The sequence below is a fragment of the Haliotis rufescens genome, unplaced genomic scaffold (assembly GCF_023055435.1).
Source record: "Haliotis rufescens isolate VD_foot unplaced genomic scaffold, xgHalRufe1.0.p SCAF_3, whole genome shotgun sequence".
NCBI lineage: Eukaryota > Metazoa > Mollusca > Gastropoda > Lepetellida > Haliotidae > Haliotis > Haliotis rufescens.
The window spans coordinates 35488777-35504317 of NW_025964001.1; the positions used below are offsets into that span (position 1 = coordinate 35488777).

Consider the following 15541-nt stretch of genomic DNA (forward strand, 5'->3'; position numbering starts at 1 on the left):
AAATACTGACAACCAATTTCCTCTAACAGTCAACTGTCACCTTTGGTATCCCAAGCAATACTCGCCATGGTCATTGGGCAAATTTAAAAATCACAAACCCTAACGAGATTCTATCTACATGGTCACACCCGATGATTGTGAAGATCTTATATTCTATCAACAATGAGACAACATGGCTGTTCATAATCATTTCCAATATCCGATTATTTTTAGTGATAAATGTTAGAGTCCCACACAAAACTTTCTCTGAATAATTCTTAAAAAATACCAAACAGAAAGTGGTTTGTGGGAACACGGGACATATTCCTACGTGAAATAATAAGACATAAGTAGCGGTGATTGTTCTATCATAATTGTACTATCTAATGCATAAATTTGGCGAACGAAAAACGTTATATTTGCAGTCACCTGGAGTGACTCACGCGAGCAAAAATTAAAACGAATATGCCCGCAATCCACAAAAATCACTTCATTAATGGCTAACATTTACCAACACGCGACAATCGTGTCAACTCGGGGGTTCCCCTAGCACACCCGTGTCACATGTGTGTTAGGGAAATGAACTTTAAGGGCACTAGTGTACCTATAAATGTATGTCGCTATTGAATATACAGGTCAGTTAGTGTGTTAAAACGTAACGTCAAATCAGCACTATTTCAGCCATATAGTGACGAGAACAAGTTATACATTTATGATAAATATAAGAAGAATGATAAACACCTGTCGTCGACGGACAGTACAGTTACAAAATCATGAATATACAGGTACATATGGAGGCAATAAATAGCTCTGTGAATGTGTATCATATAAAAGAGACACATTAATGAGAGTTCTGAGGTTTATGTGTATATTATGCACAATGTTACATGCAGACAGGCGTGAGAAGCAGATTTGTTAAGTATAATATATGTACATTTTACAGAGATATCTGCCATGTTCAATACAAACATCGTCAGATTTGCGACGATATCGAACTACCAGAAGGCGATGATGAACTATTTCAGGACGGCGTTGTTAAAATCCGGTATATAAATTGGATATATGTTATTGCGAAATGTTGGTGGCCTGATTATCGACAAACGGTGCGTCAAAACGCAGCCATTGTCGATTTGCAATGTTCAAAAATGCCATGGAGGAAAAGAGTGAAGCAAAATGCACGTGCAAGTTATGGCATTCGTAACTCGTGGTGGTGGCTATAGAAAGGCAAGCATAAGCCAATGATTTGACATTCAATGGTCAATATTTTTCAAGTTCGAGAACGCCGAGACCCAGGCTGCCGATCGGAACATCGGCATAGGACGTATCGAAAGAGGGGAATCGCAGTCTTGTGTTGCACGCCACTTCAACGTCCACCACAGCACCATTTGCCGCCTTTGGGACCGATACACACAGTTCAATTCCACTGCAGACCGTCCAAGAACCGGCCGACCAAGAGTTACCAACCCTGCACAGGATCGCTACATTCGACTGTTCCACCTACGTTATCGCAATGCCACAGCTACGGAGACTGCAGGGCGCATCTATCGTAGGCAGTTTGGCAGGGTATAGGTTTTAACAGGGAGTCTATATATTTTAACAGGGAGTCTATATACGTTTGATATATTCCCTCTGTCAAGTAAGTTGATTATATCTATTTAAGTATTGAAAGTGTTGCCGATATAAATTATAACAGCAGCTGGGCTATTATAGCTATGGCCAACAGCATGAAGTCATGTGCAGGTCAGTCGCTCCTAATTAGCGCTAGAGAAGGACCGGTTGGCCACTGAAGCTTGACATTGTGGATGAGGTGCGGGATACAGGTAGTCTGTCTTACGGACCCTGAAATGAATATATGACTACACTTATTAAATGTTTGTGATGTGCAAGTTTGATAATAATTTGATAATCTACTTACCCTGACAGCATCGGTATCCTTGCTGCATGTAAAAGCAGACGCAGAGCTTTATCTTCGGAGATTTCAGATCTTGTTTCCTGGAATAATGACTTTCTACGAAAATCCCTTGATTCAAAAACATCTTTAGATCTTAGTCTTTTTGTAACGTCAGTTCCATGGCACTGGTACAAAGATATAACAGTCTTTTCAAATGATGTCACAAGTCGGCTTAAAGTATTGTCCACTCGAGTTACCTCACCTCGACATTTTCTGCAACCAGTATGTGTAGATCATTCACGATGAACTGACACTTTTAAAACTTTTTCAATCAGAAGACATGGCTCTGTCTTAGTACTTCCAATAAAAAGTGTTACCCTGTTTGATGCTATATCAATGAAACTGCCACATATAATGCAAACAGAACCTTTAGATTTTGGAGAAATATATCGAGTAACTTTGAAATCTTCGTCGGAGTTTTCGAGAGGTCAAGTTGTTTAGCCATGGGAATCACACTAAATGCTGCCCCTAAGCTGGTACCCAAGCTTGCTCTCAAAATAGATTTCTGGACATTTAATACTTACTGCCCTCTAAATTGACCCCCCAGCTTCCAGTGGGAGGGTGTGTGTTTGGGGAGAGGTGGTGGGGGCAATAAATTTTCCTGTCACACACACTTTCAATGGCATGCCAGTGATGGGTGATAGGATCCTTTACACGTGTCGTAAAATTCCAAGAAATTATAGCTCTGCAGATTTGTTTAGTCTCTGAAAATAAAGAGAGTCACTGGGCTTCCTTTTATTATATTTGTATTAAGATAACTGAACAACTGTTTTTTTCTGTACGATATGTTCATTTCAGAGACAAGATGTTAGTCTAGGAAACAGGCTGACCACAGAGGTATCGTATTCGATACGTGGCAGCTGGTCAGTGATTTGACTGGTTAAAATTAGAATACTTTCTTTGAGTCGGGAATTGACCTTCGGACAGCGGCTAGGCAGGTTGGCTATCTGACGCCTCTGAGATGCTGCCTGGTCATTTCTGTCTCGGTATCATAATCATGATTGTATAGATGCTGTGTGATATATTATATCATAAATAAAGTAGTTGTGGACCCACGGATGGACTCCTGTGTTTGAAGAAGAACAGATATCACAAACTTTACAGCCCGGGATACATGGTTTGAGGAGGATATCGGACCAGACTGTCAGGAACTATCTTCGCCAGGCTGGAATACAACCCATAAGACCAGTTATCGTCCCTGTTTTGCAAAAGATCCATCGACAGCGACGCTTGCGTTGGTGCCATACCTTACAGCCTTGGAATTTGAGAAACTGGAGACGAGTGTTGCTTAGCGATGAATTACGACATGGAAGACAACGTGATTATCGTCGTCGAAATGAGCGTTTTGCCCCACGTTGTGTACGTGAATTCGACAAATTCGGTGGCGGTAGTGTCATGGTGTAGGGGGCCATATCCTACACCACGAGATCTGACTTGGTTGTGGTTCAGGGAAACTTGACAGCAAATAGCTACATGAATCAAATTCTTCACCCTCACCTTCTTCCAATCATCGACCGCCAGAGGAGCTGTTTCAACAGGACAACGCTCCACCGCACACAGCTCATGTCACTGTAGACTACCTTCATAATGCCAACATCAAGGACTTGCCCTGGCCGTCGAGATCTCCAGATCTCAACCAAATCGAACACCTCTGGGATGAACTCGATCGACGAGTACGTCAACGTCAGAACACACCGCAGACACAACTGGCCAACGCGTTACAAGCAGAATGCCCCAAAGTCCCGCAGAATTCCGCAGGATAGAATTCGTACACTTAATTATCCAGTCAGTGCCGAGGTGATGCAGAGCCGTGATTGCTGCACGGGGCGGTCGCACGAGATACTGAGTTCAGCGCAACCTTGTGGCCTTATGTGACATTGAACAGTTTTCAATGCCTTTGTACAACGACAACATGTGACCACCGAGCTTCAAAATTGCACATTTGTATGTATGATATTAAATGAAATATACTGACTTTATTAGGTACAATAAATTTACTAAATATATAGTTGTGCGTTTCTTTTTTTGAATAATGTATGTAAATCGCAAAGAACAATGAAGAACGAAGCGTCGTTTATGTCTTGTCCCCGTTTATGTCTTGACTTGTCATAAACAAAAGTGAAAATGAACGCTGTACCTGAATGAACAGATCCGTGAAGATCCTTCTTCAGCAACCCATTCTTGCCGTAAAAGGCGACTATGCTTTTTCGATCGATATGGATCGATGCTCATGATGTCAATCCCTGGACTGTCTGGTATAGATTCGATTATTTACAGCCCATCTTCATATAGCTGGAATATTGCTTCAATCCAGTGATTGACATCATGAGCATCGATCCACGTGATTAGGATACGATGCCATGCATCAACCAAGTCACCGAGCCTGACCATCCGATCCCGTTTGTCGCCTCTTACAGGTATTAGACTGACATTTAGTCCCAGAAATAAAGCTGTTTTATTTAATTATTCTTTTGGGTCTTGGAGACAGAGAAGACAGGTATATGTTGCTGAAGATCAATTCTAGCCCGGATCTTCATTAATCCTTTCCATTTCTGACAAACACAAGGTGGTTTTATGCTACTAAGAAGTGAAGAATAATGCCTAATATTTGAATTCTCTCAAGAAGTTTTTTTGAGAGTTTTGTCGACAAGCTGGCGAGAAAGGGAATTCCCCCAGACGCTATCTCCAAATAAGGGACCGCCAGGGTTATTGCCCCGGATTCACGCTGACTGGCACTTATCAGTGTGCACACTGCACATTCTCAATGTTTTTCAACCTAGTTTAACAAACGTAACTGGGGTTTAATAGCTCGCCTCACTGGCTATGAAACGATCGGGTTTTGTTGGCAACTGCAGCTACATACATTTAAACAACGTTCGTTCTGCCGTCAAGTACATTTCTGTAAGTATTCCGTCCAGAATTTGACTTCTTTACAATGAACTATTCATTTTCTACCTACGGGTCATGGCTACGTGTATTTCAATCTCAAGTCAATGGCCGATGGTACAAAGGCACACTCACACTGATATGTTTGTCGTGAATAAATAAATGTTTAATATAAATCTGTTTTAGTCTAGTTATATTACTGTCCTTTGTCTTAATATTGTCTAAATATTTTATTAATAATGTAAAGACTGTCTGTAGTCACGGTATGGCTGAAATACTACTGATGTGACTATGCATCTTAACTCACTCACTCAAATAATCATAAAATAAATATTTCAACGATTACGCCATTAGAACAGAGTCTCTGTGAAAAATATGAGGGGCGGACCATTTGATATTCTGGGCGTGGTTGTGGGGGGTCGGGGGGAGACACATTGCAACGATATAAGTTTTATGTTAGGCAATTTCCTTTTTGTCACTAGTCTGACGTTTTTCAAGAATTTTCGGGGACAACTTATTTTTTTGGATAAAATAATAGTAAGTGACATCTTTCTGGTATTTGTTAATGAAACAGTATCACAATGCATTTTAATGTCTGCCTATGGCTAAGCCGCTTTCGTCGGCTTAAGTTAAACCATAGACTAAATTCATGTGGTTTTTTTCCAATCTGAGCACAAAAGGCGCTGGCTCCCTCGCCCATCCACCCCCATCCTCTCCCTCTCATAGATCATTCAGAGCGCGTTATGGATTCAGTAGTGTCATAAATAGGTAAATGTAAAATGTACGTTAAAAGTAAAATTAATAGTTCTTTTTTTGTCTGAGGTGTCTGCCGCTCAGGTAATTGAAGTTGTACATAAAATAGAAAGAAATTTGTCTGTTCACGACGATGTTAAAGAAGCCTATGATGAGTTTGTTTCTTTTTTGCATTCTAAATTAGATAAGTGTGCTTTACCATCACAGTCTAATGTTATTGTCAATGGAAGATGTAAATCATTTTATAAGCCTTATTGGTGCAATGAATTACGATCTCAATGGGATAAAGCATGCCTTGCAGAAAAATATTGGTTGAAACGCAAGTCTCGCGTCAGGAGAAAACGTTTCAAGCATAGCTATGGAGAGAGTTATCTGCCCCTGCCTAGAACGGGCGTGCTCATGCCGGCTCCCGAGAACCTTAAAAGAAAATCCAACTTTATCGGCCAACAGGAACGCCATCCACAGATAAGTACATGAAAATATTGGGAATTAACATTACATATTCATCCTGTGAAGAAATGATTTGGGAATTTTGAATATTCTGACTTTTATGAAATTCCACCCGACTCTGTGAAATCTCGCGTCGTGATACCGTGTATCGAAAATGGCTCAGTCATACTCTGCAGCGGATAATTTTGTTGAAGCTGTGATGGTTCAATCACCTGTGAATGTGCCTTTAAGCGACAAATGTGGTCCCTCGTTGGCCAAAAAAGCGAGAACGTGTAATTCTACCGATGACAATATGAGTGTGCCTGCCGGTGAGAGTGATAAAAACACTACTAACGGTGATATTATGCAAGCCATTGACAATATGAAAATGTGGTTCAGTACACAACTCTCAGAAAATGAAGATAGAGTTATGAACCGTATGAGAGTAGTACTACGTGAAGAGACGGAGAAAATGAGACGTGACTTCGATGGGCAAATTAATAAACTACATGACAAAATTATGCTTCTGGAAAATTCTCAGAAGAGTCTCAGAGATGAAGTAAGGAAAGATATCCAGATGATGGGTGATAAGATTAACAGTTTAGACGGTAAATATGCTGATGTTGTGAAACGAGCGCGTAAAGGCAGTGAAATTGAATGTAGTGTCGCAATCAAAATCTGTCACTAGATGATCGTGAAATGGACAACTCCAGTGTGACCTGTCAGTTGGTGAACCGTCTGATTCGTGATGGGCTGAAACTTACAGATGTACGTGCAGAGCGCAAACGCAGGAGTGACAACAAACCAGGCGTGACAGAAACATAAACTCATGAAGGAGAAGAAAAGCTTGAAGAGCAGTAAGGACTTCCCCCGTGTGTATATTGACGGTGCTATGTCGCAGGAAGATCTCATCGAGCGGTCGAACCTTCAGGCGGTCATCAAAGAGATTGGGGTGGACAAGAAGCTGAGATTCCAGGGTAGGAGGCTGGTGAATATCCGAGAATAGGACAGATTGCGGCTCGGGCTATGGAACAGTTGTGGGTGGTCGTTAAATGACTCTGTAAATAAACAGTTTAGGGAATCTGTGCTGGAGAAAAGTAACTGCGATGTGTTCGGGGTCTGTGAAACTTTCTTAAAGGATCAGAATAGTATCTCTGTGAAAGGATATTCCTGGTTTGGTAAAAACAGAGGCCAGTGCGACCCTAGGGCGAAACGGGGCTCGGGAGGAGTCGGTGCCTTTTTTAAAAATTCACTTTTACAATGTTTTAATGTGCACATTTTAGATGATGATACGGATGAAATTATCTGGTTTAGACTATCGCATAAGTCTGTGAAAGATTTTATTTTGGTGTTGTGTGTGTGTTATTTACCACCCACTGGTTCATCCAGGCTAAGCGATGCTGAAAGTTTTTTCGAAACATTGCTTGAAAAGTATTATTTGTATCAAAATGAAGGTTTCACAATTATTTGTGGGGACTTTAATGCACGGGTGGGGTCACAAAGAGGCTATATAGCCGGGGTAGACGAGGTGCCCGACAGAGATGTCATAGACCATACCGATAATTCTCATGGTTCTCTATTTGTATCTATGTATGTTAAATGGCCGTATTGGAAATCATGACTATACATATGTTAAAAATGGATGTTGGATCGTAGACTATATTGTGACCTCACATGAGAACTTACCTTTGTTTACTGATTTTAATGTCACGAGAATGACACGCTTTGTTGACGCCTCGTCTGTCCCTGATGTCATCCCTGATCACTCTGTTATTACTTGTGATGTGAGGATTCCTAGTGAGGTCAGTAGTACTCGGTGTGATGAACCTTTACCTGATTACAATAGCCGTAAGAAATATAAACAAAGTGGGATTGATGACAATCTTTTTGACGATACGAGTACAACACTTGTCTCTGATACTATCCGTAGAATTGAGTTTAATTTATCGGTACAACAAGACGTTAATGCTGCATATGAGGAGTTCTTAACTTGTTTATACTCTGAGCTAGACAGTAAAGTTGGCACGTATGAAAATAAAACGAAAACGTCTAACAAGAAATCCCTCCGTAAACCTTATTGGTGTGCAGAGCTTCAGTCTGCCTTGGACCTAGTAGTTGACAGTGAACGTCTATGGCTCAGATGTAAGAATGTCTCTCAGGCATTAAAACACGTCTTTGTCTCTAATCGTAAATCTTTTGATAAGCTGCATAGAAAATGCAAACGCTCCTTTCAGTTAGAACGTCAGCAGCGACTGTCGCATAAATACAAAGATAGTAATAGCAGAGATTTTTGGAAACTTATTGGTAAGATTGGCTTAGCTTCCGATCGGGATTCTGTCATTCCATGGGAGATAATCCAGGGAGACACGGTTGTCACCAATAAGTCGCGGGTTTTAGATGCATGGAAATGTGAGTATAGCTCGTTGTTTAACGCTGATCCAGTGAGTGTATTTGATGAATCTTTCTATGATCAGATTAAGGACGAGTTAAGCAACATGGTTGTTGACCCCCTCATGTAGATGTAGATGTTAACAGTCTGCAGACCCCTATATCACGCGATGAGGTAGTACGCTCTGTTAGCCGCTCTAAGTGTGGTAAGGCCGTAGGCTGTGACCATATACCTGCAGAGGCACTTAAGAATGAGACTTGTGTTGACATTCTGCACCGGATATTTACTTACTGCTTTGAGAATAATGTTTGTCCAGATATTTGGCATGAAAGTATAATAACGCCTATTAAGAAACCGGGTAGTGACCCCAGAGATCCCCTTGGCTATCGTGGTATATCACTACTTTCCATTCCCTGTAAGATATATTCAGATATACTAAACTCTCGTTTCACAAGTTGGCTAGAAGATAATGACATATTGGCTGAGGAGCAAAATGGATTTCGAAGTAAGCGTAATACTATTGAGCACATATACACTTTGTTTTCAGTAATTAATAACAGGAAATCTTCAAAGTCCTCTACATTTGTCTGTTATATTGATGCCATGAAGGCCTTTGACCGTGTTAATGGAGACTGCTTATGGTACAAACTGATGAAGTTAGGAATTAATGGTAAATTTTATTCTGCTGTAAAGTCTTTATATGACAACAGTGTATCCTGTGTATCGGTAAATGATCGGCGTACTGAAGGGTTTGATATACAGAGCGGTGTCAGGCAGGGATGTGTCTTGTCCCCATCACTATTCTCAGTATTCATTAATGACCTGGCCCATGAGATAAACAATCTAAAATGCGGTGTAGACGTTGGTGGTAGTCTTCTCAGTCTTTTGATGTATGCTGATGACATAGCATTAATTGCGCCAAATGAATATTCATTACAATCAATGCTTCACTGTGTTGCTGATTGGTGTAAGAGATAGCGAATTCAAGTTAATACCAGCAAAACTAAAGTAGTACATTATCGGCCACCATCTGTGAAACGAACATCATTTGAGTTTCAGTGTGGCAATGACAACATTGACATATGCTCATCATACAAATATCTTGGTTTATGGCTAGAAGAACACTTAAATTTGAATTCTACAGCCAAAGAAATCGCCAAATCCGCGAGTAGATCTCTGGGTGTAATTATAAGTAAATTTAAACTATTTGGAGGAATGCCATATGACGTATATAATACGCTATTCAATAATCTTGTTCAAACAATTTTATCATATGGCTCAGTTATTTTTGGCAATCGAGAATTCAGTTGTATAAACGCAGTTCAAAATAAAGCTTGTCGTTTCTTTCTCGGGGTGGGTAAATATACTCCAAATTTAGCTGTCCGGGGCGAGATGGGTTGGCATGCTCAGCTTACTAAACAGAAAATAGAAGTTTTCCGATTTTGGAGAAAGATAAACTCTGTTCCGCCATCTAGACTTGTTTCACAGATTCGAAATTGGTCTCTTACCTTCCGCAAATCATGGGATAAGACAGTTAACGCAATGTTTATATTACTACAACTTCCATCTATGGATTTGTTTAATTTCTCTATTAGTGAATTCCATCTTATCACACGCACTTTGAGATGCAAGGACGCCGATTGTTGGTCACGTGATTTATGGAATGACACTGGTCATGAACATGGGAATAAGTTGAGGACTTTTAGACTCTTTAAGAATACTTTAAATATGTCGACCTATGTCCGCTCTGTTTTAGATAGACAGCAACGTAGTACCTTGGCAAAACTACGCTGCAGTTCTCTCCCTTTGGAGGTTGAAGTTGGTCGCTACTCCCGTCCAAAGACACCACTACACTTCCGTTTATGTAGGTTATGTAACCGCCAGTGTGTCGAACACGAAGTACATTTCCTCACAGAATGTGAATACTACTCTGATCTACGATATGACTATTCTCATTTGTTTTCTCCAATACATACTTGTCTAAGAAGTTTAACCCCAGAAGACCAATTTATATATGTTATGCAGAATGATAGTCTAGCTATTCCCCTAGCCGCAGTTGTTACTGCTATGTATAAAAGAAGAAAATTTCAACTTGCATTGTAAGTAGTGCACTTCTGATCCACAAGTATCTCACTAAACGATACTAGCATAATCTCTTTATATAAAACTGAGCTATTTTTTATCTCTCGTGTCTCATAGGCCAACCGGCCGGGTGGTATATTATATATTTTGTCTTGTACTTTGAATGTATGTATTTTATACTGCGTGACACGCAAATAAAATATCTTATCTCTATCTCTATGTTACTTGTCAACATCAAGAAAACTAAAGTTGTGCACTATCGTCCCAGTTACAGTAAAATGTCCGATTTTGTTTTTACAATTGGGTCTGATCAGGTTGAAAGTACTCACGCTTATAAATACCTAGGTGTTTGGTTACCGGAACATCTTGATTTGAATTTTACAGTTAAAGAAGTAGCTAAATCTGCAAATAGGGCACTTGGTGTTATAATTTGTAAATTCAAAGCAGCTGGTGGTTTAGCTTATAACATTTTTACAACTTTGTACAATAACTTGGTCCAGCCTATCTTATCTTATGGATCGGCAATTTGGGGAACTAAGGAATTTAGCTGTATAAATGCTGTCCAAAACCGAGCGTGTAGATTTTTCTTAGCAGTCGGTAGAAAGACTCCAAATTTGGCTGTCCGTGGTGAAATGGGCTGGACGTCCTCATTTACAAAACAAAAAATTGAAATTCTTCGGTTCTGGCGTAGTTTGCATGCTGCAGATCAATCCCGAATGCTGAGTATTATTTGCAGATGGTCGGTAAAATTCCGTAGATCCTGGAATAATACAGTTTTCAACTACTTTGTCAGTTTACATTTACCAATTTATGATCTAAATAATATTTCTACTGAAGAGTTTAACTTGTCTAAAGTATGTCTGTTATCTTTAGACTATTCTGATTGGTTACATGGACTCTGGAACGATACGGGCCAGGTAAATGGTAATAAGTTACGTACATATAAATTGTTTGAAGATTATCTGTAGAACCCTATGTCAGTTTATTGATGAACAGATGTCAGCGCAGTATATTAAGTAAGTTTCGCTGCGGCTCACTGCCATTAGAAATAGAATTGGGAAGATTCACCCGCCCCAAAACACCGCTTATTGAACGTATGTGTAAATTCTGTAATTGCAATGCTGTTGAGGATGAAATACACTTTTTTGCTGAATGTTCTCTCTATACAGATTTACGCTATGATTTCTGGAATTTAGCTTCTCAATCAACTCCAAACTTTATACAGATGTCCGCTGCCGATCAGACCGTGTTCTTTATGCGGAACAATAGGGTGGTCAGACCCCAAGCCGCGCTTCTTCATCACATGTATCAGCGAAGACAACTGTGTCTTTCGTCTCTACCAACTTAGTTCAATGTATCTTAGTATCAGAATGTTCTGATAACTGGTGATAACTCATTTTTATGTATATGTATGTACTGTGATATTTCTCATTTTTACTCATATGTATGTGACGTCCTGCGTGTCTCGTAGGCCATAATGGCCGGACACTGTACACACTATTTGTGTATTTTTATTGTCATTGTTGTACAGTGTGTGACACGTAAATAAAATAATTTTCTTCTTCTTCTTCTTCATAAACACATGCTTACGACATATTCTAAATCGTACAATGGACTCTACTTTTAGCCGAGATGAGGTTTAATGGTTTAATATAGGGTTAAGACCAAACAGTATATTTTGTGAATAAGGTGAGTGAGTGAGTTTGATTTTACGCCGCAATATCACAAGTGGGACACAAGAAATGGGCTTCACACATTGTACCCAGGTCGGGAATCGAACCCGGGTTTGGGGCGTGACGAGTGAACGCTTTTACTACTAGGCTACCCGACCCGATTTATCATGCTTTATAAACTTCCAGTGACGTCATTGTATTATTCTCCAGTGGGGTTAGATCTCATAAATGGGATGTCATAATATCCCTGGGGATTTTATTTATACAACTTACAGTTTATATTGTAACAGATGAATGTTTGTCGCTGGAACAATTTGCATTTGAACACAATGCAATGAAATATAAAGTCAAACGAGAAATGTTCTATTGATATTCCCGCGGATGGAACAACACACAACCTTCCCATATGAAGCCCAGTGAGTCTACCACCGGGCTACAGAGGCGCCGATAAATCACAATGCTCTTAAGAATGTCTTTTTCAAGGACCTGTACTCCAGCAACAGATATTTTACTCCCGTCACCTAAGGTTCATGGAAAGTATGTTTGAAACATGAACATGTTGATATATCTTGTTAAAAGTTTCTCTTTTCGGTTTATAAATTAGATAAAACACTTACACTCGAGTCTTTATGATATTTTTTACTTGCTCGAGTTGTTAAAATAACACTCGATACCCATTGTTTAACTAGATTGGCGGATTAAAATATTCGCAGGACGACGACCTCACTTTTTGCTAGTTTGTTTTCATACGGCACAGGGGGTAGTCGTCCTGCGAATTAACCATGACAGGGTCGGGCAGTGGGAGAGATAAAGCACATGTTATCCAGGTCAGTTGTAATCGGGAGTCGTTGTGATGGGCTCAGACGGAAGACGAATCTTTGAAGGTGATATGGTCGAAGGTATCGTCATGTGATACCTTAAAGGGGCACTGATCTAACGCAATTCCCCGGGACTGGTTGTTGCCTTTGTTATTGTTTTTTCCCAGTGAGTACCCGGATGTATAGCAGAAATCTAGACTAGTTCGCGACCTCTGCTGCGCAATTCGTAAGCGCATCAGTCACTTTTATGGGTAGTAATAAGGCGTATGGTCACATTGATCAACAAAATGAAATACAGTTTTCGAGAAAATGAGGAAATGTAGGTATCTTTGTAGGTAGCATCGGTAATGGTGACGAAGATTTGATAAGTCACTTGCTTGGTAATTTTGCGATTTTCGCTAACACTATTTTGACTTGCAACACAAAGTAAACATTTCACCTGAGCATTGCTTTTTTATAGTGTGTATATTTTTTTAATGTCAAAATGTGTAACATTTTCAAATTTATTAAAACTGACTAAAAAACATTTCCATTTGTATTATTATGATATGGAATTCCCAACATTTTGATGTTTAATGTCATCACCAAGAGACTGAAAATGTTACGTTGAAAAGTACATTTCTATGTTGTTTGGCTTCTAATCCTACATAATAATCTGTTGTGATGTTTGTAGGCCCTTTTGATCATCTCAATCAATATGGACAGATTTTTGAGTCAAAATGACTGAAATATTTACACATTTTATAAATTGCCTGAGAGAATCACATTTTACAAATTGACGGTAATATATACACGCTTACAAAGGAAAAGACCTGTGAAAACAACGTCTATCGTGCATTGAAGAATTTCCCAACCAAGACGTAGAGAAACAAGAACGAATCGGTTCCAATGAAGGAAAACAAAATGCAAATACCATAATTGCAACCTACCAAATTTATGTGTATAAATTTTAGGAGCTTCCTTGTTCGAGGAATGTATCCGTGAATATCCACACAAAGAAACAATATCCCACTCGTCTGCAGCTGTACAAAGAAACTTATTCTATGTCACGTGTCTCCGTAACAATCAAATATTTTAAAAGATATATATCGTTTCGGGATATTATAACCCGTGTTCGTTTCTCAACTGATCACTTGGATTGTTTCAGGTGTTTCACATAGGTGTCAAGTCTCAAGGGTCGGCTGAGAAAGCCCAAGTGACAACTATTTTCATAACGTCCACGGTTCCTAAAAAATCCATTGAGTGACAGATAACAGTGATCAATCAATCAACGTATTATCAGTTAACCGTTTGAACAAAGTATGTTGTTTTTACATCGGCACTTCACGCCATGATATGAGTGTATTCCCTTTGTTTTAGTAAACCTAGACATGTAAACACTCACTCTTGACTTATCCACTGTGCAAGATAACAGTAATTAATCAATCAGCGTATTTTCTGTAAATCCTTTGATGACTTGGAACGAAAAGTAAATCAACTGATCATTCACCTCTTGCTGGTCTGCCACGTGCATATTACATAACACACATTTCACCTCACTTCAAACCTGGATTTAGATTGAATAATTACCTCAGACACAATAAATGCCATATGGGAACCTTTGTCAGGTAATCTAAGTGGTGCTACCACTAATTGTACCTGTAATAAATTCATTAACTGAGCATCAAGTGAATGACGACAAATACACAAGTGTAGGGTTATACAAGAAAACGTGGATGACAACAAGGGAGTAGTAATCGTATTATCGACGCAATCCGAAATCCGAAAATGCTTTCACTGCATAGATACTTTTTTTAATATTAAACTTTAACCATTTGGGGTATTTCCAAATCTGATGAGCTCCGCTGTTCTTTTTGTCTGTTTGTTTAGGCTGAAGAAATTAATTTACATGCACCCTTTGTCGAAATCTTTATAGATCACAGTTAACCAATCAGTGTTTATGCAAAAATTTGTAAAACAAATATTGCCTCCAGCCTCCAAGTTTATTTAGCTGCCCTTGCAGACGGTAGCCCAGTCTCTGGTCACGCTCAGTTGCGTTGCGTATCATCCGGGTACTCACGGGGGAAAAAACAATAACAAAGGCAACAACCAGTCCGGGGAATTGCGTTAGATCAGTGCCCCTTTAAAGTCATGATTCACTGGTTGATGGTTATGAGGACTTGACTCTTTCGTCATGATGTCATTGACTGTCGATACTGTGGAACGACAGTCTTTGTTGGTGCACTTCCAAGAGATCCACTCATTCCTCTTCCGATAGGTGTAGCCACCAGTACAAAGGTATCTACTGCCGCGTGTAGTTGGAAGAAACGTGTACTGTAACTGCGCGTTTGCCATATCGAGAACATGACCTGGTTGAGTGACTTCCTTCCATCAACGTTAAAGGATTACCCAAAGAGAAAGTGGGGATTAAAATCCTAAAGATATCCTATCCACACGGTATAAGGGTTTATTCGCAGGACGATGTCGACCTCCTGTGTCGTATGAAAACAGACAAGCAAAAAGTGAGGTCGTCGTCCTGCGAATGGAAATATTCGAGTGGTCGTCGTCCTGCGAATGGAAAATTTCGAGGGGTCGTCGTCGT

General features: G+C 39.7%; 1 protein-coding gene across 1 annotated transcript in view; it reads left to right on the forward strand.

Annotated features, from left to right (window-relative positions):
- The first annotated feature begins 4659 nt into the window (after positions 1-4659).
- Positions 4660-15541, forward strand: part of LOC124119336 (uncharacterized S-adenosylmethionine-dependent methyltransferase Rv2258c-like) — a 29696-nt gene continuing 18814 nt past the window's right edge. The window contains exon 1 of the mRNA XM_046481827.2: positions 4660-4831. Coding sequence (XP_046337783.2) covers positions 4754-4831 — 78 coding nt within the window. The 5' untranslated portion in view covers positions 4660-4753. The remainder of the gene's footprint in view (positions 4832-15541) is intronic.